Source organism: Corvus moneduloides, chromosome 1, assembly GCF_009650955.1.
Source record: "Corvus moneduloides isolate bCorMon1 chromosome 1, bCorMon1.pri, whole genome shotgun sequence".
Lineage (NCBI taxonomy): Eukaryota > Metazoa > Chordata > Aves > Passeriformes > Corvidae > Corvus > Corvus moneduloides.
In genome coordinates this window covers 2,617,314-2,644,466 of record NC_045476.1, presented here as the reverse complement: position 1 = coordinate 2,644,466, position 27,153 = coordinate 2,617,314, and the positions used below count along the sequence as shown (strand labels likewise).

The 27,153-nt window shown below is 39.8% G+C and overlaps 1 protein-coding gene across 13 annotated transcripts in view; it reads left to right on the top strand.

Moving 5' to 3' along the window:
* The window catches only part of NKTR (natural killer cell triggering receptor), a 38,436-nt gene extending 12,767 nt beyond the window's left edge, over window positions 1-25,669 (top strand). For 3 of the 13 annotated variants that reach the window (XM_032092390.1, XM_032092320.1, XM_032092987.1), the window contains 12 exons: window positions 726-813; window positions 8,852-8,881; window positions 9,695-9,840; window positions 10,840-11,062; window positions 11,612-11,764; window positions 12,806-12,893; window positions 15,590-15,735; window positions 16,694-19,630; window positions 20,289-20,384; window positions 20,513-20,572; window positions 21,463-21,561; window positions 23,271-25,669. In XM_032092390.1, coding sequence (XP_031948281.1) covers window positions 726-813; window positions 8,852-8,881; window positions 9,695-9,840; window positions 10,840-11,062; window positions 11,612-11,764; window positions 12,806-12,893; window positions 15,590-15,735; window positions 16,694-19,630; window positions 20,289-20,384; window positions 20,513-20,572; window positions 21,463-21,561; window positions 23,271-23,349 — 4,145 coding nt within the window. In that variant the 3' untranslated portion in view covers window positions 23,350-25,669. Of the gene's footprint in view, window positions 1-725; window positions 814-6,414; window positions 8,882-9,694; window positions 9,841-10,839; window positions 11,063-11,611; window positions 11,765-12,805; window positions 12,894-15,589; window positions 15,736-16,693; window positions 19,631-20,288; window positions 20,385-20,512; window positions 20,573-21,462; window positions 21,562-23,270 lie in introns of those variants that run through there. The other 10 variants (XM_032092816.1, XM_032092721.1, XM_032092635.1 and 7 more) reach the window with 10 other exon arrangements.
* The last annotated feature ends 1,484 nt before the right edge of the window (window positions 25,670-27,153 follow it).

Sequence of the window (27,153 nt, the reverse complement as noted above, 5' to 3'; positions counted from 1 at the left end):
GGGTTTGTTTCTCAGCGCGGTGAGTGCTAAATATGCAGGATTGTGTTTTGATATATGATCTAAAAATTAATAGCTTTGTACATTCAAATTAATATTTTTATCTTTGGAAATGACCTTGAGAAGATCTGGTTTTATCTTCTGCTGTACAACCAGAACTCCTCTTTAATTCACTGCAATATAAAATGCATGTTCAGTTTAGTCTTAATGGATTTTATACTTAGATTCAGATACAGAGAGGTTTTTTTTCCTTTTATGTTTTGAGACTTCCAGTTTTGAATCGATAGAGGTGGCATCCTTTAGTGTGCCATACCAGGGAAATAAATGGCTTTTCTCCTGATCTTTTCACCTGGAGTGTAAATAACAGTATGATGTATGTTAATTCTTGTTTTAGAATGTCAGTAATTCTGCCAACCTTGTTCCTACCCAAATAATCTTGCATTTAAATCCATAATCTAGTGTTTATTGAAGACACTCGTAATGACCCTAATTATTTTTAATTAGAAATGTTTGCACTATATCTGCACCATTTTCTTAAGAAAGAATGCTTTGTCTCAACTGTAATTTTGAAGAGACTTGTTTAAACCTGATCATTGTTTTTTCTCCAACCTGTTCACATTTCTCCAGCAGCAGCAGAATTTCTCCTTAGAGCATCCATAAGTTACTAAGAAAACAACCTGCCTGCCTTGCCAGGGAAAATCTGACAAACATATTTTTTCTTCAAACAGATGAAAACTTTATTCTCAAACATGACAGAGCGTTCCTTTTGTCAATGGCAAACCGAGGGAAACATACCAATGGTTCCCAATTTTTCATGTGAGTAGATGTGATCCCACAGTCGAGCTTTTCTTACACAGAGAAGCGCTGTTCATGAGAAAGATGGTATTGCTAAATTATCCATATCCATGTTATCCATCTGATCTTAGCTAGGAGTGAGTGGGACCTGCAGTGAAAACTGCAATAGGAAATGTTAGAGATGACAATTTCCTTGTGGCATTCATTTGGATTAAAGCTGGTGCTCCATGGATGTTCCTCCTTTGTAGCTTTTTTCCCTAAAAATATGGTTTATGTTCAGTTCTTAGTGGCCAGAAAATAGATTCTTTGGCTTTGTGTGTGTGCACCAGCCAAATCTCACGAGTTGATCTGCAAATGACAATGTGGAGCATTGTATTTAAGGGGGTTGAGATCTAGAAGTGGTTTGTATGGTTTTGCTCTTTAAAAAATGATGATTTATGATTTACTTTTGGGGGATTGTTTTGTTTGTTCTTTTTTCAGGAGGAGAATGAGTGGGGGTTTTGTTTTTTGGGACTTTTTATTTGATTGTAATAATTACTATTATGAATTTTTTGAGTGTTTATTCCTGACATGCTTTTTAAATATATATTCTGCCTAATTCTGTTTACTTGTGCATCTACCAACTACTTTGGTACCAATGCTATGTAAAATTATGTGCTGATAATCAGATTTATCCTTCATTACCTTCAAAAAAATTCCCTTCTAGTAACCATATTCTGTTAAATTATAGAAATTATAGAAAACACATTTACCTTTATTCATAAGTAAAACACTCAGGTCTGATAATTGAGGTCAAATTCCTGGTCAAAGCAGGTGTGTTTTAGATTGAGTATCAGTATTTTTAAGCTTGCAAACTTCGATGTGATTATTCCTCTTGTTAACTCCCTTTTCAAAATTGCCTCCTGTTAATGTTTAACAGTTTGTATTTGGAAAGAGCAGGTTGATAACTTTAGTCTGGAAATACTTTGTGAAACAACACTGGGGTATCAAAAGGAAATTTTAGGGTAGTTACTTAACTAGAAAAAGTATTTTTTTCTTTGCCATCTTTCTTGCGGGATAAGAATGAATGGCGCTTCCCTGTCTTTAGTAAAGGAGTAAATTGTCCTCAAGAATCTTGCTTTTTTTTCCTTTGCCTGAAAAAGATCTTCAGTATGATATGATGTAGTTCAGATAAGAAACATTTTTAGGTCTTTTCCTAAAAAATGTCCTAAAAATGGAAAATGCATAGGAACCTAAAAGAAAGTCTTTCACAGTTACCACTGTTTAGACATTCCATAGAGATACAATTGTTTCAAAAGCTTGTTTTCTGTTCCCTTCAAAGGAAATTTTAGATGTTGTGCTTCATTACAATAAATCTGAAAGGATATGTGTGCACATTAATATGGAAAACAGTTTATATAAATACAACTCAACGGCTTAACGAGCTCTCTGAAGGCATTGCTTCATTATTTTTTACTCCATGACTTGCCTTTGGGCTTCTTGCCATAATTTTCCATTTTTTAAGCTTATCTGAACGTGAAACGTGAAAACCTAATGATGTCACATCAGTCAAGCAGCTGTCATTTGAGGGCTCTAAAGTTTCTTTTCTCTCCTGCATTTGATTCCAAAGTCATCTTCTTTCCCTGATGCTTGGTAGGCTCAGCTTGTTCAATTAGATTAAACACGTGGTCTCTCCCCACACACCAAAACAACCCAAGGTTGTGTTGGATACTAAATTATAATTAATACAGGACAGTAAATGAAGATTATTTAAAAGCACTTTCATCAAATACAGAAGTATTTTGAAAGATGCAGATTTCTTGAAGAATTCTGGTTTTTTTCATAAAATCCCTCTAAGGAGAAGTGCGAGTTCAGTGGGAATTGAGGCAGAGTAAGAAACCTAAGAATTTCCTTGTGAACTGGATTCACCTGAGCTGCCTGCAGGAATCCAGAGCTGGTTTGAGTCTCCTGGGGTGTCCTCCGTGGCCTTCAGGATGAGGATGCTCTGGAGCTCTTGCCTTACCTGCCTGCCCATGCAGATTTCTGGGGTATCCTGTAATGTCTGAAAAGGGGCCTGCCTGCTCTGGAGCCAGGGAAGAGAATCAGGATTCCAAGTGGGAAATAGCTGCTAAAGGTTTTATCTAGGCAGCTTCTGCCTTCACTTGAAAATGCAGTTTATTAAAGCAGTTAGTCTTGTTGGGTGGCAATTCTCTGATTACTTTAGGGAATATACAGTGCATCTACAGAGCTTTTCTTCAATAAAATACTGTCTTCCTTTACACTTTAAGCTGAAATTAAAATGTGGTTTTTTATACTCCCAAGTAATGCTCAGTTTCTCTGTAGTTTATCATTAGGAAAAATGTTCTTGAGATGTTTAACTTGAAAAGTGTGTAAAAGGCAACCTTCAGTGGTAGCCTTCAGATTTTTTTAAAATACTTCTATATATTTAATTACATGGATTAAATTTATAGAAAAGGGAATAGTTCATCTGAGCTTCTTTAGAGCTCTGCATTTGTTTTCACAGATCACCTCAGGGATGAGAACTCTGTATCTTGTATACATCTGATGTAGCAGATAAGGAGTGCAAATAAATTATTTTCTTTCATATAACAGTTTTTCTAAGTAGGGCTAAAATAATAGCAAGGATCCTGACTATAACAGTTTTGTTAATTCATCAGAATTCCCTGTTCATCACAGAAAAGTTGTACTTGGAATAATGAGTCTTTACAGAAAGTAATCAGGCAGCAAATGTCTCTTTGGCAAATTGCACTAACAAACCAGGCACAACAAGGCTCTGCAATGCCTGAAAGTTGCTAAAAGTTGATTTAAAGTGGTCAGTTTTACTTGAAACAGAATCTCCAGACTAATCTTAAAGGAAACAGGCATCTGACCCATCCTAAAAAATCATCATGTTTCTTGGATTAGTCAGGAATTTCTCTGGCATGAAAGAGCTTGGAGGATTTATAAGCAACAGTGAGAACTGGGCATGGAAAAGGCAGTGGAAGTGTTGTTAGGAAGCTCCAGGAAAAAACATGGACTGAAATCAAAGCAGTGGTGGAGAGGGGCAAAGTGCAGAGGTAGAAAGGGGAGTCAGAAGTGTGTCTGTGTAACACCAGAGCTGCTGGGTTTAATGCTTGTGGACTGATTTTTTTCCCCATAGTTTTTTTTCCCCTTACTTGAGTAGGAGCAGCAGTTGGGTGGGAAGGAGAATGTGTAGCTGAGGGAGGCTTGTGAGTTCCATGCACATGTGCTGTAAATAGGCCAAGTCTGTTCTCATGTGCCTGAGAAACATTTCCTGCTCTGGAGGAACACAGCACATTGCAGTCCAGTAACAAGGATACAGAGAGAATCCCTTCAGATTTGTGAAATGCTGCAATTTCAGTTTTCTTTACCCAAAGGTTTGTAGCAGTTCGTTGCAGGCTTGTGTTGAAGAGAGTTGTCAGGCACCAGCTTATAAACTGGCTATTTGTGTTTTCAGGGAGCCCCACTCTGATTTTTTTCTGTGAATTACTTCCTGGAGAGCCCTCAGTGATTTTGCAAGTGTTCTAAACACCATCTGGGGATGTTAATCTGTAACTGCCCTGTTTCCATGTGGGTACTGAGATATGGAATCCCTAGGATGGGGCAGAGATGGACAGGGAGTGCTCCAGAATCATCTTTTCTTTTTCCATATCCAATAGCTGCTTTGAATTGCTGCTGCCAACATCAGTAGCAGTTATTGAGGGGAGCACATCTAGAGCAATGCACAGATAGAGCTGATGTCTTCAGGGCTCTGATTTAGGGTCAGATTGGGGATATTTGGGCTGTTCTGGATATTGCAGCTCAGTGGCTGTTGTACTTTGGGTGATGTTCTTCTGGATCCATGTGCTCCCTTCTCAGTCGAGCTGATCTGGGAATATCGTGTCTCTTTAGAGCCATTCCATCATGGCTGTGGCCATTCCCAACCTGCCAGTGAGGAAATTCACAGTACAAAATAGTGCTATTCTGGTGAAAATGAGTGACTAAAGTAACATTAATGAGACTCCTGATCCTCCCACGGGCTCAGCTGTGCTTCCGCTGTCACACCAAATCTGCCAGGCTACATTTGTAGCAAACCAGAAGTGCCCGTGCAGAAGGAAGAGTAAAGCAGCAATAGGAAGCGAAACAAAGTAACCTCTTTGTTAAAGGAGGGAAGTTTTGTGTAATAATTAATTTTATTGCCTTGTTTAGCTGTGGAGTTTGCTGAGGAATAAGCCCTTAGTGCAACCTAAAGCGGAGTCCCAGATTCTGTTCCTTATCAGTGCAAATGCTTGGAGTTCTTGCCTCTGTGTTCCACAGCTATTTAAAACTTGAGTCTGATTTCCTATTACTGACAGATTTCTTTTTCTCCTTGTTGAGGGTGTTGTTGGTTTAATGTGTCTCTCAAGCTCTGCTTTCTTGCTCAGAATTAAATAGGATTTTTTGTTTTAAAAATGTTTTAATGTGTGATGCCATGCCCAGTTCATAAATTGAAACAAAGGAACCGCTTTGATCTGCTCAATGAAGGATAAAATCATTTATGAGGGCTCTTGTTTTCATTTTACAAATTATTTCTCAGTGTTACCAGCTCATTAAAAGTAGTTAATATCTTTTTGGTGTCCCAAACGAGGTATTTTTCTAATCAACAGTTAATAATTTCCTTTTTTTACTGTGATAGAAATACCTTTGAGCTAATTATTGAACAGTTGACTAATACAACAATGCAAAAATGTCAGATGGAAGGGGCTGATGTTGCATTATCTTTGAGCATTATTGGCACACGTGCACTTCTCACACAAGCAGGTCCCATTGGCTTGATCAAAAGTTTATGGAAGAGTGAAAACATTCCCAGGACACTTTTCTGTGTAATCAGAAACAAAAAGATCATTTCAGTGCTTGGCTATGCAGAGATAATTAATCACTAATAGTTTGGGGGGGTGCTGTGGATAAGCTCAACTGATAATACAGTTTTAAAACATTGCTGCTGCTCAGAATTACACCAGAAGACAGATCCAGTATCAGCTGCTGCAGGTGTTTGGGCTTTTTTGCACCTGCAGGTTTTTGTTCTAAAATTCTGAACAGAAGCAATCAATGCACATATTTTAGAGAAAACACTGATTTTTCTTAGTTGTAGAAAAGCTTCATTGTAGGAGGAAGATGTCAGCTAATTAGGAAATGTCTGAAGTTGTGGATTTCCTGGCTGTACACATTTCCTTTGTGAATCCAAATGTTTGTGTGCCAGCCTGGGAAGTGTCTACTTAGGAGTGGATTCAGCAGAGCCTTTGAACCCCTGCAAGCATGTGAATAAACCACAGAAATTGGTTATTCATCTGCTTAAAGTTGGGCATTTTTTGCTGGATTGAGACTTAGCGGGGAGTGGGGGCGTTCTCTTTCTAACTGTTTGTTTTTGCAGTAGTTTTGCAAGCAGGTTTTGTCTGGAGTTTTCTTTTTTGTTTTTAAGGAGAACTTTAGTTTTCAAAGTACCTTGTATTCTAAAGAAAATTTAGAGCCCTCTTTTAGGCATCCTTGTTCTGCATACAACTTGATTAATATTAATTTTAAACTTGTATTTAATAAAACATAGACTCAGTTTTGTCTGAAAATGTATTACAATTTATTTCTGCCATTTTTGTGTAAAATTTACAGAAACAGTGTTACATCGTGCGCTCCAAAGGTAATGTCTCATTCCTCTAAGGCTGTGTCCTTTCCTTTTCTTTCTGTTTTTATCTTTCTTGTTTTTCTGATCATATTGTTATGTGCATTGAACCCTTTGTTAGGCCTGAGGTTCTTTGGGGTGGGGTGGGTGAGAAAGTGCTTTTATCAAAAAGATGATTTTTCTCTTCAGCAGGATCTTAAACCACTTTAAACTTGAATGAAGAAAGGAATTTGTCCTTCTGTAAATAACTTGCATAACAGTATCTATTATAAGGTAGATTTGGAATGGTTTAAATTACAAGAGCTCTGTATAGAAACATTCTAATAAAATATTACTTTGGCGGATGAACTCATCATGACTCTAGGTTTCCATAGTGCCAAGACAGGAGGTAGGTTTGCTTGTGGTTAAGTTCTGAAGCCAAAGCAAATATTCAAGGATTGATGCAGGAAAGCTTGAAATGCTCTTTTAAAGTGCACCTTTGCAGATTAAATGTTGGGTCACAGCCCTTGCAGTGAGGTGAGAAAACTTTCAAAAGCACAACAAGGATTTGGGTTTCTGATTCCCAGAGGAGATTGTTCAGTCACCCAGCTCCTTGTCGTGCATCGGAAAGGTTTTCCTTTGGGATGAAGCTCCTCCTCGTGTTCTCACTGGGTGAACAAGGAGAGAAACCCTGTCCATTTATCTCTCAAATTGCCAGGGGAGTGGGGAAGCCTCTGCATGGGTTTTAATGCACCAACCCTCCCTTTCTCTGCTCAGTAAGGACCAGTCCAAAAGCAGTTCCTGCTTAGGTAATTTGCTTAATTGGTCTCAAATGCTGCTGCAGTATGGCAGGAGCACCTGCAGCCTCCCCAGCCTGGGTTTGAGCCTATTGCTGTTTCCAGCTAATTCTAAACACTAAGTCTTCAATACTGTTGGTTTCATTGAAGTAACCCACTTCTGTTTTATTCACCCCTTTAAATCAGCTTTATAATTAAACCCACTTAAACTGTTTACTTAACAGCAGGTTGTTAATGCAGTTAACTCTTGCTTCAAGAACTTCAGAAGCTGTAAGGGTTTTTCTCTTTGTAGCAATATGCTGTGTTAGCAAGGGAAAATCAAAGAACACCCACTGCTATTGAGAAATTTAATGTTGTATTAATAGCATTTATTCCCCTGTGTTAACGCAAAGAAGTTTTCTGTATTACTTAGTATTACAGAAGTGGATGGTCTGGTTGACATTTGGGAAAAAAGAAAAAATCAAGAGTGTAAACACTCCTGATTCACAGTTCCACCTTTTGGGATGTGTTCCAGCACTGCAGTGTTTTGTGAGCTAATAGTTCAAAACTCGAGGGAGAGAAGTGTTTAAGAAGTAATATTTTATTCTCGCAGTGAAAAAATGACTTCTTCATACCAAATCCGTGTTACTGTAAATTTTGAAAAATCACCTGTGATTATTTATTTTGAGAGAGGGGAGTTCATTGGAAGAAGGCTTTAAAGGCAAAATAGTGCTTGGGAGGAGAGAGAGGAAGAATACTTTCCTATATTAAAGTAACTTCAAAAGTGATTTCTATTTTATTTCTCCCCAAATACATGAGCAGGTTCTGATGTTCTTTACTCAATATTTCTGCATAGCAGGATCCCCTGTGCAGCAGGAATTCAGGCTCACTTGGAGAAGTAACTTTGCTTGGGTTTTGGAAAAGGATTCCTAGCATTAGAATCCAAAAGATTTGTACAAAATGCAGTTGCATTTTCCATTCAGGCTCAATGTGAGAAGCTGAAAAATAGGGAGGAAATCTGCATTTATCAGTGAAGTGTAGGTGGCACAGAATGTCTGCTGTTGATTTTGAGAAGCCTGTGAGTTTTTTGAGCTGAAGTGTTTGATGACTTAAGACAGAACTATTGCTTTGTATTCTGAGTCAGGAGGCCAAGCAGGTAAAGGGGGAGTGAGAAGTGGTGGGAGGTGAGGGGAAGCAGAGAATCTCTCACATATCATAACTCTTCTTTTTTAAAATAAACTGTCTTTAAAGTGACCTTACAATCTAAGAAGCTAATAAACTCAGAAACATTTAAATCCCACGGGTCACCCATTATTTATTACCAAATTGTATCTTCTCTGTGATTAAAAATCATAAAGTTACATTAAATGTGTATTTAAAGACACTTACTTGGAAAGTGTTTACTGCATGCATGAAATGATACTTGGTACAGCTTTCAGTATGCACACTTAGCTAAACTTCAAACAAATACCATGTAAGAGCTTAAGAAAGCCTGTTTGTATAATCTGTAATTTTAATTTGTTAATTCCATGTATTTAACTGCATTTTTTCACTATTTTTGTCTTACCTTCACCTCTTTTTTTTTTTCTGTGTCATTCTCCTCTTTTACTTCATCTGAATCCCTGATTTTATTTTATTTTACCATCTTCCCATCTTGCTGTTTGTCCAACAGAACAACAAAACCTGCTCCTCATCTCGATGGGTAAGAATCCTTTCTAATTTCTCAAATGATTGCTGAAGTTTGAAGGTTATATTGAAAGTAGACAACAACAGGGAAACAAATCCTTAATTGTGTGAAGATTTATACAATGGGGCAAGATGGAAAACAAAAGTTTCAGGTCTATAAAAATTTTGAGTCGCAACTTATTTCCTAAAGCTGGACAAAAACTTGAATTGTCTTAAATCCTGAGATTATTTCTTTAAAACTGGTTGCTGTCCTCAGCCTATAAATCTGGGATTTGAATTGTCAAGTTTAATATATTTGAATAGTCATCTCTTTTGGGGCATCTTTTTATCCCTAAAATTTATGGGCAAATGGAAGAGGGAAAGAAAAATGTGGTACCAGAGAACGAAACCAAGGATTCCTTAATTTTAACTCTCCCTGCAATACCAGGGGGGAATTGTATCCTGGGTTTGTAGAGACCTATGAATTCTTGTTCTCTGGGGAGAACATGTCATGTTTATAGATGGACTCTTGATCTCTGTTGCACAAAACTGCAAAAATAGAAGGGTGGATTAGGAATTATGATCTGTTTACCCTGCCCTTGTAGAGGAGAGGAGACTGCTTCGATTTGAGGGAAATACGTGGTGTCAGAGCGGATCTTTGTTTCACATTGCATAAAATCTTTGCATTGTTGTCAATGTTAAACTTAAAATCATTTCAAAAAATCTTACTTAATGCATTAAGAGCTCAATGCTTGTATCTCAGACTGACTTTGAAAATCTGAAATAAATTGGAAAATCATTACAGCGATTCAGAGATGTTTTGTACTCTGTAAATACTTTCTTTCTGCAGTGTCCACGTTGTCTTTGGACTGGTTATTTCTGGGTTTGAAGTCATAGAACAAATAGAAAACCTCAAAACTGATACTGCAAGCAGGCCCTACGCAGACGTCCGAGTTATTGACTGTGGGGTGCTGGTTACCAGATCAGCTAAGGATGGTGAGTGCCAGCATTCCCAGAATTAATGCTGTTCATGTTGTTCTCAGAGAGTACAAAAATTACACCAGCAGCTAAAGATCATTGTGGTAAACGTGTAGAATCTTAATTAATTCTTGCGAGCCTGTAAAACATAAACTTGGTGTAGGAGGGGAAGGCGAGGCAGAGGAAAATGTTTTCTGCCCTCAACATTTGTCCCCTGTTCATGTTAGAGGTTGACATGACAAACTCAACAAGGAATGAAAAGTTATTTTTCTGTGTTTGAAAGAGGGACACACAAATGTGCTTTTCTTAAAGTTGGATTTTGTGCACTTTGCAAAGGTTTATTTAAAGGTTCTGCAAAGTTAATATATGCAATATATGTGGTCAACCCTATTTTCCTTTTCATGAAGTTTCATAGAGAATAAGTGATCTTAAATACATGTTTGGACAGTCTCTGTGAAGTAGTGGAGTGTTATAAGTTTGCATTTTCTACTTAATTTTTGACTTTTCTTAAGGATAAGGTGGTTATTTATGTCCTTTAGAGAAAGTCAATAGGAGGCATAGTAATAGTGTGAGGATGCAGAAAAGAGAAAATGGCAGAATTTTAAAAACAAAAAATACACAACTGAGCCTGCAACTAATTTGTTCTTAATCTTTGGTTTGCAACCTGTGCATTGTTTCCAAAAGAACCTAATCTTTTTTTACTAAAAGTGTTCTTTGCTTCTCTGTGTCTTCTGTCTTTCAAATTATTTTCCAGGAAAGACAGAATACACAAAGAAGCAAAGAACACTCTTAGTAAAAGAAACAAAGAAAATATTTGTGTTATACGAACATGGATTTAGACTGGACACAATTAGATGAATTTTTATTATGATTCTTTAATACAACTCATTGGGGAAAAGTTCACAGAGCTCCTCTAAAATGGCACATTTGTGTATTTATACATCTGTAAAATTGTGTGCTTTGTGCTTGTACATGCACACACACGTGCACAGTGTAAATTGAAAATATCTGTTCAAGCTTTGGAGAAGAAGAAGAAAGTCTGTTCTGACTCAGAAGCCTCCGAGTCCTCCTCCAGTGCATCCAGCTCTTCAGAATCCTCATCTGAGAGTGAGGCTGAGAATGAAAGGAGCAGGAGGAGAAAGCGGAAAAGAAGAGCTAAAACCAAACAGTCCAGGAAACGAAGGAAGGAGGAGAGGAAGAAAGAGGATCCAAGGTGCAAGCGAACCTCAAGCCAAAGACGGTGACTGGTCTCTTAAATTTAAGAATTGCAGTGAAATCTGGGGAATTCTGCTTTGTTTGCATCAAGTGCTCAAGTAGTAAATATGAAAATGCTTTTATTGAAGTTTGGGGTTTGATGCTTGATTTTGTAAACAAACAGGCAAAAAACCCTAAAGCTGAGCTTGTTGTTGTGTTTTCCATGAAATAATTGAAGATCTTTGTAGATAGAAGCAAGAGTGATGTTGAAATTACTAAATCCCATCATGTGAAACTATTCCGGGCTCAAAAGTGAGACTTAAGGCAAATTGCAGAATTTGTACATAAATTTGATTATATTTTTAAAATATTTCATAACAAGTTGTAAATGAAAAGCAAAGTTATTTTCTGGAAAGCAAGAACTGAACTTTCTCTCCAGTAACAGTGGCCCATCCTTCCTTTAGCCTAAAATGGCTTGTTCAACACATTTTGGTTGGTCAACCAACTTTAAGTTTGATGCATCTTGTCTTGGAATTCAGTTGGAAAAGGGATTTTTCCGGCTAATTGTGGTTTCTCACCTTGCTCTTTCCCTTAGCAGCCTTTCTGACAAGAGCGATGTCACAGACAAAGTCGACCTTAGCACAAAGAGGGACAAGCCCGTGGTACGTCCTGAAGAAATCCCCCCAGTGCCTGAAAATAGATTTTTGCTCAGAAGAGATGTGCCTGTTGTCAATGTAGAGCCTGAACCGTAAGGAACTCTGAGCTTTTTATTCTGATTGGTGAAAACTGTGCATGAAATATTCCTGTTAACATTCTCTTCCTGCTGCTGCTGGCTGGAGTGTCAGAATTCTGCATGAGGACATTTCATTGTCCTTTTTACAGTTTCCTTTGTAATAGTCCTTGTGACCTGTGCCAGGGGGTTTCAGTGAGATCTCGAGATGGTTTCGTTGATCTTTAAGGATCACGTGTTAAACTCAATTAAAAAAAATTAATGAGTAATTTCAGAAGTAATCATTGAACCACCGGAAATATTTGATTGCAAGGGAAACTTGGGATTGGGAGAGGTGATTTTTCATCTTTCTTAGACTGATTAAGAAACTTTGGTTCAGAATCAGTCACCTGGAATTTCCTGACTTAGAGTATTTGAGAACAAGAGAAAATACTCTTCTTTTTCTACAGAGGAAGTCACAAGTCACAATACTTCCAATGTGTTTTATACCTCCACTGTCAAATTTCCCTGCTTTTGTAGCTGAGCTAATCCATTCCAGTGCCAGATACCTCTAAAATCAGTGTTGGGTTGGTTTGGTGTGTTGGGTTTTTTAATTTCCCTTAATGGTAAAGTCGCCTGTAAGTCTTTCCTTGGAACATGACTCATGTTCCCAAAGATCAGTAACTACTTTTGAGGATACTACGTAAGCGGAAAGGAAAGCAGCAAAGCTTTAGAGCCTGTGAACTATCCTGAACTGAGATCCTGAACTGCTGTGCCCATGCTGTCTTCAGGATTTGTGCCCCAAACACAAGTTAACCTCCTGTGACAGTGTTTTGCAAGTTCATTGTTAGCATTTCTTTCTGTGTCAAGAGATCAGGCTGCACATTTGGTTGAAAACAAATACATGTTGATTTGCCTTTTGTTGCAGAACTCTCTTTGTTTCTTGAAAGAAACACTGAATTCTTAATTCTGTCTAGAAATGAATGAGTACGATGACGAATACTTCTCATTTTTAACTTAAACTGATTGCAAGTTAATTGTTTTGTTCCTTGTAAGTTCATACTTTATTAATTTATGTAGGAAGCTTCTTGATGCTGCGCCAGTTCTGACTGACCAGAAACCATCAGTCTCTAAATCTGGACGAAAAATTAAAGGAAGAGGCACAATAGTATGTGACAATTTTATTTATTTCTTTATTTTCTCTCACCCAGAGTGATGCATTTTCCTGGTCTTAAAATCAAAGGTCAAACATGGTTAGAAGGGAAAAAGGGATTTTACCTTGGTATTTATTTTAAGGATCCTTAGGTGCGCTATGTCCGGGTGGAATGCGCCGAAATGCACCCCACAATGCACCCCACCCCCAAAAGATGTGGTATAACATTATAGGTGTTACTAATTAGCAGATCTATCAAAGATTCCCCAATGAGAGGCTCGAATGAGCTCCCCTCCCCAAGGAACCTTCCCCTGGATGGTTCTATCTTGGTTTACAGAATGTGTTCTGGAGAGGACCTTGGGGTCTGGGGCACACTGATCCCTACCTACAAAACCTCTAAAATGTTGAGTCTCCGAGCTGAACAAACAAGTCCAAGAATGCAGGCAAAAAGCACTAAGAATACAGAAGTTGTAAAAAGGTATAACAGGGGTATAAAAGAAAAGGTACAAAATCTTCATGGCATCAAGAGTATCTTCCCTGACTTTGAGCTTCGAATTTCCCTGGAGGCTTTGTATGACACTTTATTTACGTGTTGTAGATTCCAGTTTAGAAAGCATTGAAATCTTGACAGGTAGTTGATTTTATAACACGTTTTTTCCATCCTTCCTGTTCCTGTCTTTTTACTTAAAGATTGCTTGAGGGAAAAAAATGCCTAAATCTCAGCTATGAGAAGTCTTCAAATATAAGAATAAAATTACTTCTTTTTAAAGATGGAAACCATTTCAGTCAGATTTACATCTCTAAAGTAATGGGGAGTGACAAGAGCTTTTACTCTCCTCCACTCCTGGGATTTTCTGGCTGTTTTCTCTGAGCATCAGGACTGTAACACACCAAGCTGTGTCCTGAGTGTCTGGAGCCCTTTCTGATGTAAAATTCAAAAGTTTTCCTTTTCTCTGATAATCCACAATCCAGAACCCAAAATGCTGCACGGCTGTGCTGTTGTTTTTAGTCAGTAGAAAGGGGAGAAAGTAAGAAAATCTTTTTGTATATTTAATTCTGGCGTATTACAAATTGTAGCCTACCATGACTGAGCATATTCTTCACTTCAAGAATCTTTCCTGGATCAGTTTAGCAGGTGGCATTTGGGTAATCATAAGCCAAACCAAGGTTAGGTTTGCTGCCAGAATGTTTCTGCAAGTGGAAGTCCTCAAAAAAAAGTGTATATACAGATACGAATATATCTACATCTATTCTAATTAAAAGTTTCATGAGAATGGTTTAAACTGAGACTCCTCTGACCATTATTTCCTTATGTAATGGCCACTGGATTTGGGAAGTACTTTTCCACTGATTCCCATGGTACAATTAATTTAAGCTACAAAATTAGCACCTTAGATGGCTGTAATGTGGACCAGGGTATTGGAGTGTTTGAGCCCCAACCCTCATTCACCAGCCTGGACATGAAATGGGACAGCTGCCTTTGCATCTGGCAGCTTGGATTTGTCCTGGGTACTTGTGGGATCCACTGAAGGAAGGTTTTCAAACTGAATGTTTTGAAATACTCATGTAAACTAAGAGTTGGGGAAAAATTACTTAAAGCTGAATGGAGTTGGCTTTTTCCAGGTATTGGGGTTTCTGTCTTGTTTTTCATCATTTTGGCACCCTCTGAGCAAAATTAAGAATGAAAAAAAATGTCATTTAGGGCTGGCAGTTGGATAAACACATTTTTCTGCGATCTCTAGTAATCTTTATTAGTACGGTTTCTGTCCAGGTGAGGTTCATTGATGTTTTTCAAAATACTTGTTTGTAGGTTCCACGAGACTTCAGGGCATAAAATATGAGAATTAGGGAGGTCCATGACACCCTTGCAGTCTTTGAGGCCATTCTCCTGTAAAAGCTTTTTTTTTAAGTAGTCACTGCTTCAGCTCAGATGATAAGGAAGCTCTGAGTGGCAGGTTATCTTGATTTTATTTTTTTATATAAGAAGTATGTCTTAAAGCCTTCTGTAATTACCTGGATAAATCAATACATTTATCTTTGTGATTTTGTTCTGGGGGACAGCACTTTTTTCCCCTCATTTTTACTCTAAGTGGCTCAAAATAATTGAGTCAAATCCAGATGTGCTTTTATTGAGTCAAGGAGCATCTGATTTCCTCACAGAATTTACCTAAGTGTGTATCCCACCGGGTAATGGAAAGTAATGAGTTAGCAATACTAGAGTTCTTCTTTCTCTGCTTCACAAGTAGCTCTTGTTGCCTGCTTAAATGCTCTGCCTAAGCATAATTTTTAAAATGTGAAGCTTCATTGCTCTTTTGTGAAAGAGTTTGGGGGTTTTTTTGTGATATTTTTTGGTTTGATTTTCTCTTTTTTTAGTTGCTTTAAAGTGACTTAATCTGGATTCCCATTTCTGAAGAGTTGAACAGCAGTAACTTTTGAAATGGGGTTTGTCTTTACTCCTATAAACCATGAAGTGTCTGACTAAAGTGAAACATCTGTGCTTCAGTATGCTGAAAACAAGGGTGGTTATCTGCAGTAATTGTGTTATTCCAAAAGAGCATCCATGGCCTCTTCCTTGATTCTTCCTTTCATGTTCTGAAAAACTGGGTGAGCTGCTGGCCTCTCTCAGGCTTTGCAGCATGCTCTGAGAATGAAAAGATGCAGTAGTTCTGTAAGAAAACACTTCCTGCAGCTGTGTGTGTTTGCTGTCCCAGCGCTATCACACCCCACCGCGATCCCGCTCCTGCTCCGAGTCCGACGATGAGGAGAGCAGCGAGACCCCTCCGCACTGGAAGGAGGAGATGCAGAGACTGCGCACGTACCGAGCGCCCAGCGGGGAGAAGTGGAGCAAAGGGGACAAGTAAGAGCCTTAGCACAGGTTGGAAATATCCTGGCCTTTGACAAGCCCTGATTGATTGTGTAGATGTACCACAATGAGAGTACCAGGATGAGAGGAAATGGCCTCAGGTTGTGCCAGGGGAAGTTTTGATTGGATATTAGGAAGGTTTTTTTCCCAGAAAACACTGGAACAGGCTGTCCAGGGAAATGTGGAGTCATCATCCCTGGAAGTGTTCAGAGAACGTGTGGATGTGGTGGTTGAGGACGTGGTTTTGTGCTGAACAAGGTGGTGGTGCTGATGGTTGGACTTGGTGATCTTTAAGGCCTTTTCCAGCCTTCAGGATTCAGTGATTTCCTTATCCTCAAGGGATTACATGGTTTCTTTGGAGTGAAACAGTCAAATCCACCAACCCTTTATTGTTTCTAGTTTTATGTACCTTCAGCAGTTGCAAACTGTGTGATGGATGGAAGTCAGCGCTCCAAAATTTCTGATGACTTGATACTAAATACGAGCTTCTATCAAATTATGAGAGATAAATCTCAAAAGGAAAACTGAAAAATACTATATTTAACCATCAGTGAATAATTGCAAATGTTTCCACTGGTTCTCTTTTGTATACCGATATATATTCAAAAACTTGTATTTAAATGCGGTTTAAGGATCCTGTAGTTGTAGAGATCAAAGTCCTGCAGATTAAGGCAATTAGAACTTAAAGCTCTGTACATGGGTTCTACAATATGCAAAATTTGCTGGTGTTGGCTCATTTACTTCTTAGAGAGACATAGCTCTTGATAGTGATGTAATTCTGTATCTTAAACTCAGTGTAAAAACTCAGTCGAAACACAATTAGATGGTACAAAGTGTGTGTGTGCTAGGGTTTATTTAAACTTATTTAAAGTTAAGTTTAAAAAGACTTAATTTATCTGAAGTTTTTTAAAGAATTTGCACTTAGTCTGGGGTTTATTTGTTTGTTTTCCAGGTTGAGTGATCCCTGTACAAGCAGATGGGATGAGAGAAGTGCATCCCGGAGATCCAGGTCTTGGTCACATAACGGTTATGCTGATCTGAGCACTGTGAGATACTCCAGTCATCACAAGAAGCACAGGAAAGAGAAGAAGAAGGTGAAGCATAAAAAGAAATCTAAAAAGCAGAAGCATTTCAAAAAGCACAAGCAAACGAAGAAAAAGAAAACGTCCGCCTCTTCAGATGTAGAATCCTCTCATTCCTTCCACAGGAGGACAAAATCATCTTGTGATCGTGAGAGGAAATCCCGTTCTTCCTCATTGTCTTCCAGACGTTCATCCAGGAGAGACTGGTCTAAATCTGATAAGGAAGACCAGAGCTCGTCGTCTTTATCAAGCAGAGGGTCTCGCTCGTACTACAGGTCCAGATCCAGGTCAAGATCTAAATCAAGATCTTACTCCAGAAGAAGTTCTAGATCAAGATCAGCCTCTAAATCATTGCGTTCTCGAAGTAGATCACGGTCAAGTTCTAATCCCAGGCAGCAAAAAACTGTTCCCAATTCTCCACGAACTGTTTCAGCACGGTTAAATGACACTAAGTTGACCAAGACTGCTGAGCCTGTCCGAGCAGTGATACTGCCCAGTGACAAAGTTATTGTGCCACCAGTTGTCCCAGAAAACCTCCCTGTGATACCCTTAAGTGACAGTCCCCCACCTTCGAGGTGGAAACCTGGGCAGAAACCTTGGAAGCCATCATATGAGCGAATTCAGGAGATGAAAGCTAAAACAACACACTTAATTCCCACCCAAACTAATTACAGTTTAGTGGTCGTCAAGGAGGCCAACACTTCTTCTTCCTATCGCAAGCAGGAGAGGAGCTCTGAGAGCGATCGGAGCGGTTATTCCAAAGGCCGCAGTGACAGGAGCTCGGAGAGCTGGCCGAGATCAAGGAGCAGGTCCTCCCGGAGCCGGTCATACTCAAGATCTTACACAAGGTCTAGAAGTCCATCGAGCTCTAGGACAAAATCTCCTTCTTCTGGCAGGTCACCGTCCCCGAGTAAATACCGCAGTGACAGGTCAGGGTACAGCGAGTCCACGTCCGACTATTCCCTCAGCGATGAGGACAGGCATAGGAACAAAAGGAAATCCACAGCCAGCGATCCCAAAGCTCGGGGCCTCAAACTGAGGCAGGAAACGAGCTCTGAAAGCACTTTGCCTTACAAGCATCCAAAGGACTACGACGAGTCTTCCCAAGGATTGAAGGAGAGTGACAGTTTGTCATCCTCAGACTTCTCCTCCGACAGCGAACGCTCTGCCAAAGCCAAAGCGGCCCAAGAAAAAGAAGGCCGTTTTCCATTAGAAGGGGATGCTGAGAAACAAGATAAAAATAGCTTAAGTTCTGAGAGAGGGGAGGAGAAAGCCAAGGGTGAGCGGGTTTCTGATCACTCTAAAAAGAAAGCAGCCAAGGAGAAATGCTCGGAGCAACCCAGAGGTGGTGCAAAAACAAAACGCAAATCCTACTCAGGTAGCAAATGGGACTCAGAGTCAAATTCCGAAAGAGGAGAGGCAAGGCATAATAGGGGGGATTCCAGACCCTCCTCTGGTAAAGAAGAAGGAGAGGCCACCTCAGGATCTGACACAGAGCTTAGTGTTACCAAAAGGATAAAAAAACAATCCAATTCCTCAGAGGGCTTTTTGGGTTCTGACTGTGCGTGGAAGACAAGCAAACAGTTGTCGTCTTCTGAATCCGAGAGTTCTTGTTCCAGCTCAGCAGACACTCGAGGCAAGTCAAAAAAACACAAACATGGCTTGAAAAAGACCCCTAAAAAATCACATTCCAAAAAAGCCAAAGAAAAATCGAAAGGCAAAAAGGAGAAAAAACACAAAGTCCAGAAAAGAAAAGAAATGTTTCATTGGCAGCCCCCGCTTGAGTTCGGGGAAGAAGAGGACGATGAGATAAGTGAAAAGCCGGTTACCAAGGATGATAAAAAAGAAAAGCAGCTTAGCAGGGACATAAAGGATAAAAAACAAGTTTATGAAAAGGATGAAATAGTCGCAGATAAAATGGGAAATGGTGAAAAGTCATGTGTGAATGAAAACCTTTTAGATAAAAACACCACGTGTGGGGCCTCGCCAGATCGCAGCAACCTTAATAAAGAGCCCATTGAAACGAGCACTTCAGCTGGTATTTTAAACTCAGGAATAAACGTGGCTGCCTGCAAGAGTGAGATTAAACAAGCTGAAGAAAATAATCAGAATGGGCTGGAAGATGTTATTCAGACAGATGACAACATGGAGATTTGTACTCCGGATCGTAACTCGCCAGGGAAGGTGGATGTGGACGTTTTGTCTCCTGTCATTCTCACTGCTAAACCTTTAAGTGCTGGTATAAAAAAGGAGTTACAGGTTGAGACCCCTGAGAAAGATCCTGTCAAACTGGGAAACAACATTAGAGACTTTATTAATATTAAAGAAGAAAAAGAAACGGGAAGGCAAGAAGATAACTCTGTCCCTGTGTCTGGTGCTAAAGACTGTAGTTTAAAAAGTGAAATTACTGAAAATACACAAAGCAATATGATAGACAATAAATGGAAGCCTTTGCAAGGTGTTGGTAACTTACAACCAGCAACAATTAGTATGACCGCAGAGATTAAAAGTGTAGCATCAGCACCAGAGCCTAAACCAGCAGGTTTAAGAATTGAAATAAAAGCAAAGAATAAAGTAAGGCCTGGGTCCCTTTTTGATGAAGTGAGGAAAACAGCCCGGCTAAATCGGCGGCCAAGGAACCAGGAAAGTTCCAGTGAGGAGGAATCTCCAAGCAGAGATGACAACAGCGCTTCCAGGAGTCTCAGCAGGTCACGAAGTAAATCTGAGTCTAAATCCAGACACAGAACAAGGTCCATATCCTACAGTCACTCAAGAAGTCGATCCCGAAGTTCTACATATTCATATAGGTGAGAAGTTTGTGCTGCTCCCACAGCCAGTCCCGAAATGTGAAAGTTTCCAGAACATGAAAGTTCTCATATTTCAAGGAATGTTTTTCTCTTTAAGGCTGTGTTTTTTGTTTTGAACAGTCCTGTGTCCTAGAGCCACAGAGCAGTTTGGGTTGGAAGGGGCCTTAAAGATCATCCAGTTCCAACCCCTGCCATGGGCAGGGACACCTCCCACTATCCTCCAAGCCCTGTCCAACCTGGGCACTCCCAGGGATCCAGGGGCAGCCACAGCTTTTCTGGGAATCTGTGCCAGGGCCTCCCCACCCTCACAGGGGAGAATTTCTTCCCAATATCTCATCTCAATCTGTGTCAGTGTGAAGGTATTCCTCTTTGACCTGTCACTCCAGGCCCTTGTCCCAAGTCCCTCTCCAGCTTTCCTGGAGCCCCTTCAGGCCCTGGAAGGGGCTCTGATGTCTCCTGGCTGGACACCCTCAGCTCTCCCAGCCTGGCTCCAGAGCAGAGGGGCTCCAGCCCTTGGATCAACTTAGTGGCTCTATCATTTAGCAAGTACGGAATAAATATTTAGCTAGAAAGCTAAAGATCCATAGCTTCTTTTGGTTCTCATTTTCTGCTGTTCTTCTCCTCAGTTATGTTCTCTCTTGGTGTTCCTTGGTTGCAGATCCAGGAGCTACTCCAGGAGCCGAAGCCGGGGCTGGTACAGCAGAGATCGCTCCAGAAGCCGGAGTAGTTCCTACCACAGTTACAAGAGTCGTAGGTGAGTTCATCCAGCTGCAGATGGTGCCAAACGTGTTCTCCTCCTCTTGCTCCCCCTCTCCCCCTGCTCTCTTTAGCACTTTTGGCTTTTGTTGACTAAAAACCCCTCTGTGCTTTTGTTTCTGTCAGTCGGAGCTATAGCAGGAGTCGATCCAGGAGCAGTTCCTATGGTCACCACAGTCGATCCAGGTATGGATTGTCCTTTTTTACAACCTCTGCAAGAAATGTGCTACCCATCAAATCATCTTAGTATTAGTGTACTTCTGTTTATCTCTCTTTAAAATAGAGTTTAATACAGAATTATTGTATATGATGCTGTTATATGTCGTGCAGACTATATATTTTATTGCATATGCTATCATACAAATGCATATATAAATATTTATTTATAAAAGTACTTTTTAAGATTACTTTTATCTCACAGAATCCCAGAATGGTTTGGGTTAGAAAGGACCTTAAAGATGATCCAGTTCCAACCGCCTGCCATGGGCAGGGACACCTTTCCCTAGACCAGGTTGCTCCAAGCCCTGTCCAGCCTTGCCTTGGGCACTTCCAGAGATCTGTTATTATAATATCATTATTATAATATAATTATTATTATATTAATATCCTGATGGCAACTTGAATCAAAGCAAAAATCAACACAAGACACTTCGAAAAGCTGAAAATAACCAAACCATCCTGGCATTACAGTTACAGGTAATGCTGTAAGTAGTAGTGAGCACATTTGCTCGTGTTTTTTTAAATAAAATTGAGTTATAAATGGAATTGCTTTGCTTGTTTTCAGAAGTAGCAGCAAACAAGAATTTTACTGCATCTGCGAAAAAGAGAAAAAGCACAAAACTTTATAGATGCTTAGTATGTCTTTCTTTGTCTTTAATAAAATCTGAGATTTTTACTGTTATTTTGAAGGTGGTTGTTGTGTTGAAACCTTTATAAAGTGTTCGCCACATCCTTGAGAGTAATTTCTGTACAGCCCCTCATCTCTCTTCTATAAATATCCTTTAAACCAGCATTTAAAATAGCATTTGAGACCAGAAACTCTGAATTCACAATTACTTTTTCCCCCCCCTTTAAAGCAGGTCCTACAGCTATGACAGTTACTACAGCAGGAGTCGGAGCAGGAGCAAGAGGAGCGACAGCTACCGGAGATCTCGGAGTTACGACCGGAGATCCAGGTGGGTCTGACCCCGCTTTGGTGCACAAGGGTTTGCTGAACACAAGCAGAGGATGTTTAACAAGGCCAGTGTGCTGGTTTTTCCCCATAAGAATTAAGAACTACACGTGGCAAAAGTAAAAATTTAAACCAAATTCTAATTAAAATCAGAGCGTGTGTGTGAGCGAGGAAGTTGGAAGTTCTGACATTCTAAATATGAGGATGGGGAAGCAACCAGGATAAGGAAAGGTTGATTTCCAGTTCATTGTATGCATGCATTCAAAATTAGCACATTTTCCCAGGGAAATGGTGAAGTCCCCATCCATTGAAGTGTTAAAAACTTGTGGAAATGGCATTGAGGACATGGTTTAATAGTGAGGACAGTGGGGCTGCGTTAACCATTGGACTTGGTGATCTCAAAGGTCTTTGCCCAACCTATGATTTGGGGTTTTTTAATAATATCAAGTGTTTCATAAAACCCACATAGCTCTTAAGATTTAAATCAAGTGCTCTGTTACGGATTAAAAGCTGCCTGGTATGCAGGGAATTCCACTGGCTGGTAAATTCTTTTTGGTTACGCTGCAGAAGTGGATTTAAAACAATCTGGAAGGGAAATTAAAAGTTTTGCTGCAATCCAGATTTCATTTTTAACTTCCTAGAATGTATTTTGAATGAATATTTTTACCTGCAAATCTGTTGAGTTCAGAATAAATTTTATTCTCCTCAGTCCAGGGGATTTATATAAGTGTAAGTGAGCACATGTCACAGAGATCAGAGATATGGAGAGTTGGAGATACATTTAATATCACTGATGATTTGTTTTATACCTTTTAATATGCCCCCTATTAGTCATAAATCACACAGGTCTCTAAAACTACTGTACATTTTCATCCTCTCCTCATAAGAATTTTTTCACAGCTTTATACCAACTCTTAATGGACTTCACTCTCACCCAATTGCACAAAACAGCTTTCATCTTGTGTTCGAGGGAAAATTAATGAAATTAATGAAGAATGTGGAAATAAACTCAAAAAACCATTGCTTTATTATGTTGGGAAGCTTCAGAGAAACAGCGTGGGATTAGGAAACGCTCACCTTTCACTTACAAAGCTTCCCTTACAGGCGGGAGGCTGGAAAATCTCTCAAAGCTTATTCTGTGTAATTTGAACGTGTCCTGTGGCTTGTCTGAAACCATCTGGGCTCTGTGTTGACATTTGGCCAGGTGCTGAGCTTGGAATTCATCTGGAGGAGCCAAAACACTTTAAATACAATTTCCACACTGCAGACACACAAACACACCTCTGTTGTGGTTATGGGGCCTAATTTTTAAGACGGTCCTTCAAACAAGAAAATAAAATACATAGCTCAAGGATTTGTGAAATTATCTTAGTTGAGAAATGCTTGCAGTATAAAATTACACTTGTTAGAATACACTTCTCAGTCAGCGCAGTTAGCATTTATAAAAACATTAATTTTGGATGGTTTTTAGCTGTAGCAGAGAAAGCAAGAAGTTACCAACAGTTCGAGTTGAGTTATGCAGTTTTCGTCATGTGAAGTTAATGGTTATTTCAATTTTGAGTATCCTTTAATAACTACATTAGTTGTAAGAAATATCACCCCGTATGTTTTCTTATCTGTATCTGTCTTGCCAATTTCTTTACGTGGTGCAGTTTTTAAGTTTGAGGCTCAAACTGCATCTTTGAGGCATTTAAATCTTTTTTTATCCTGCAGGTCCTACGGCTCCGACAGCGACAGCGATCGCAGCTACTCCAACAACAGGAGCCCCAGTGAGAGCAGCAGATACAGCTGAGAATGTTCCTTTGAGGATGGAAACTGTATTCCAGAATTTTTTCAGTGTTATATTCAAAAAAACTGTTCTGACAGTGTCACAAGTGAAGGTTGTTTGCTGATTTCGCTGAAACTTTCCCGTTTAACAGTGAACTCAACTCTCTTGCCTACAGAGAGAAGGACTGAGCTCAACAGCTGATATTATTTTTTATTTTTTTTATGACAAATGCAACTTTTACAGAATAATAATAAAAAAAACCCAGTTGGATTTCCTTGAATCAGCTTTTCCAAGCCATGAATAACACTTAGGTGAATTGCTGGCACCACTTTTTGGGTGCAGCAGTCAGGACTGTCTTCAAGTCTGTTTATAAACACCTTAGAAAAGATATGTTAGCAACTATTAAACTGTGAAGTCAATTTCTTATAAAGGCTGCCATTTCTAGTTGATGAAAATGCTTTTTTACTGCTGGAAGCTGTTTCCATGCTGTCTTGATTGTTGATTATTGCATTCTATACAGGATATAGGCGAGGAAAACAAAGCCTGCCACTCTGTCTTAATCCCTCCTGAACTGTGATGTTCCAGAATTCTGCTGGAAAAGGTGAGATGATGCACAGTGGGAATTGTCAAACTGACAAGCAGTGAGCAAAAGTGTGATGAATGAGTTTGGAGCTGAATATCCAACTTGTCTAAACTTTTTATGTTTAGAAGATGAATTTTGTGATAAACAGCAATGTCCTTCAGAGACTAAAGAAGTGTTTCTGAACACTTCCTGACTTTGATTTCAGTTCCTATTTCAGTGCTTGGCATCCTCCAGCACATTTGGAACGTTGTAAACCATGCGTGTGTTATGAGTTTATCCAAAGCACTCTTTAAAAGCTGACATGATGGTAAGTTTTTGAGAAAACCAGCCAGAAAGGTTCCTTTATAAAACGTCTGTAGCTGTACCCCACTCACCATAGGGAATACCAGATACTGATACTGCAGATACTGAACTATGTCTTGTTAAAGTAGGACTGCAGAAATACTGGGATGCCTCCTGAAAAGCATGGACAATACTTTCCAAGTAAAGTTTAATACCAAAAACGACTCTTATGTTACAGGTAAATGGTTTGCAAAAAAATAAATAGATTCAAGCTGAAGACCATTGAGTAATTCTTGCGATATTCTGATTGAGTTGATTTAAAATAATTTGTAAAGTTTTTTTGGGGGGGTTTAGAAAGTTGGGTACTGAGGACCAGAATTTTTAATGGCATAATATAACCTGAAACTTGGGGTCTGTAGAGACAAAACAAATGAGGTTTGATTAGAGCTAACGAGCACTGTTGTACCATAACAGTTTCCATTACTGATTTTCTGTAATATCTGGAGATGCTTTCGTTTTCTCATTTTCAAATGTTGGAAATTATTTTTCTTAATCTCATCAGGATCCAGTAGCTTTGAAATTTAAAAGTGGTAATTTCTTGCTTAGGCATCAATTCGTTCTCTCTTTGATTGAATTAAGCTCTCCCAAGTTAGATGATTTTTTGGTACACTTGTGAAACATGGAAAGCAAGTTCAAAGGGAGATGGTGATGATTCCTCCATTTCTGTCCACCCACAGCACGTTCCTGAAACTGAATTGGCCGTGGAGTTTTTCCACTTTTCTAGCAGTACCCAAAACTCTCCTCTTACCCCTTTCCTACACTTAGAGTTTAGTGACAAAGTGTGTGCACGCAACCTTCCTGCCCTTTTGTAAACTTCTTATGCTTTTTAGGATTAAATACATTTAATACCCAAGTCAGGAGACACTTACAGACATATTTCTAACAGCAGCAGCCATCTCAGAGTCCTGAACGAATATTTCAGTGGTACTTGTTGTAGTTTCATCATTTTCAGTACAGTTGTAACTTGTTTTTCCCTTACTAAGAAAATAGAACTAGAGAGTTCATGGTGTAACAAAATCTACAATTATAGCCATTATATTCTATACCTATTAGTGAAAATATTGCTCCAGAATCAGATTTTTATTGTGGTTTCAGATGTGGTTTGACTCTTTAAGGCCAGGAAAAGGTAATAGAAAGATGGTCAAATAACTGTAGTTATCAAAAATTACTGCACTGTCACTAAAGTCTTTCATATCTTTAGTCAAAGGTTTATAAAGAAATTCCATCACATAGAGAATGGTTGGGAAGGGGTTGAGGGAAGGGTTGGGAGTATTTTTACTTAGTGAATTCTGTTAAATTGTGCTTCAGATAGAAAATGTCCCCCTGAGCTGGTTTTCTAACGCTGCTCTATGTTTTTGCAATTTTGTTATTCCAAAGTAGTTGCTGTTTGTAAAATAAACTTTTGTACATATCTGCAAATGCTGTTTGCTCTACATCTGGAAAAATCTGTGGTGCTGCTCGAAGGAAACAGGCAGGAACATTAAAAATACACTTTCAGTATCCACGTTTGTCCCTTGCAAGACTCAGACACAACGTTGCTTTTCCTTTTCCTGACCTACATAGGGGAATGATTCCTCAGCAAGACTCTGGGTTTACATAACAGTCATTGGAGGAACAAATATTTTGAAATTTCCAAGTGATTTGAGGTCTTGCTGTTTCCTCGGGATCTATAAAAGGTTCCTCTCCTTGGTGAAGAGAAACACTTAACAGATCTCCATGGAAATCTGGGAATGGGCTGAGCTTATCGACTCTGCTAAACCTTCTTTCCCAAATACACATTCCCGCATCACTTCCTTAGCATATTGGAAATGTGGTATTAGTCCATGGCAGCAGATGTAGTGGCTTGCAGACTGATCCATTAGTCTTTCAGACCTTCTGTTCCACAGAAGCTGGATTTCCGTGGAATTACTGGCTTTGCTGTGAGGGAAAGATGAACTGCTTTGGTCTGAGGTGAAAAGGATGAGGGAAGGTGGTGCCTTGTCTTCGGTGTGGTCTGGATAACCTGACACTTCCTGACCTTGGAGGGGGAATGGCACCACCACAGAGATCAGATAGAAGAGTGAAGTGTTGGACAAGCTCCTGTATCCCAGGGCAGCACAAACCAGCTGCTTATCATGGAATGGCTTGGTTGGAAGAGACCTTAAAAGGGACCTTAAAGCCCATCCAGTGCCGTGCCCTGCCATGGGCACGAACACCTTCCACTATCCCAGGCTGCGCCAAGCCCTGTCCAACCTGGTCTTGGACACTTCCAGGGATGGGGCAGCCACAGCTTTTCTGGGAGTCTTGTGCCAGTGCAGAGAAAATTAGGAATTTCTTCCCAATGTCTCATCTAACCCCTTCCTCTTTCAGCAGGAAGCCATTCCCTGTGTCCTGTCCCTCCAGCCCTTGTCCAAAGTCCTTCTCCAGCTCTCCTGGAGCCCCTTTAGGCCCTGCAAGGAGCTCTGAGCTCTCCCTGAGCCTTCCCTTCTCCAGGTGACCATTCCCAGTTCTCCCAGCCTGGCTCCAGAGCAGAGGGGCTCCAGCCCTTGGAACAATCCCGTGGCCGCCTCTGGACCATCTCCAGCAGCTCCAGGTCCCTCCTGTGCTGATGACCCCAGAGCTGGACACAGCACTGCAGGGTGGGGTCAAGGGGCAGGATCCCATCCCTAACAGGATATTAAGGGTAGTCACCAACCTTTCTTTTAAGAACACAATGTTTTTAATGCTTCCAGAGCCTATTCCCTGCAGGAGTCAATCCTGGGGATCCCAGGGCTGCTCTCAGGTGCTGCTGCCATGGAGGTCACGCTGTCACCTTGAGCCAGCGCCGACAGCAGGGCTGGAGCAGTGCCTGGTAAAAATAGAGTGGTGACACCCAGGCATGGACTGCTTGTGATTAAAACAGATCTGAAATCCTGCAATGAAGT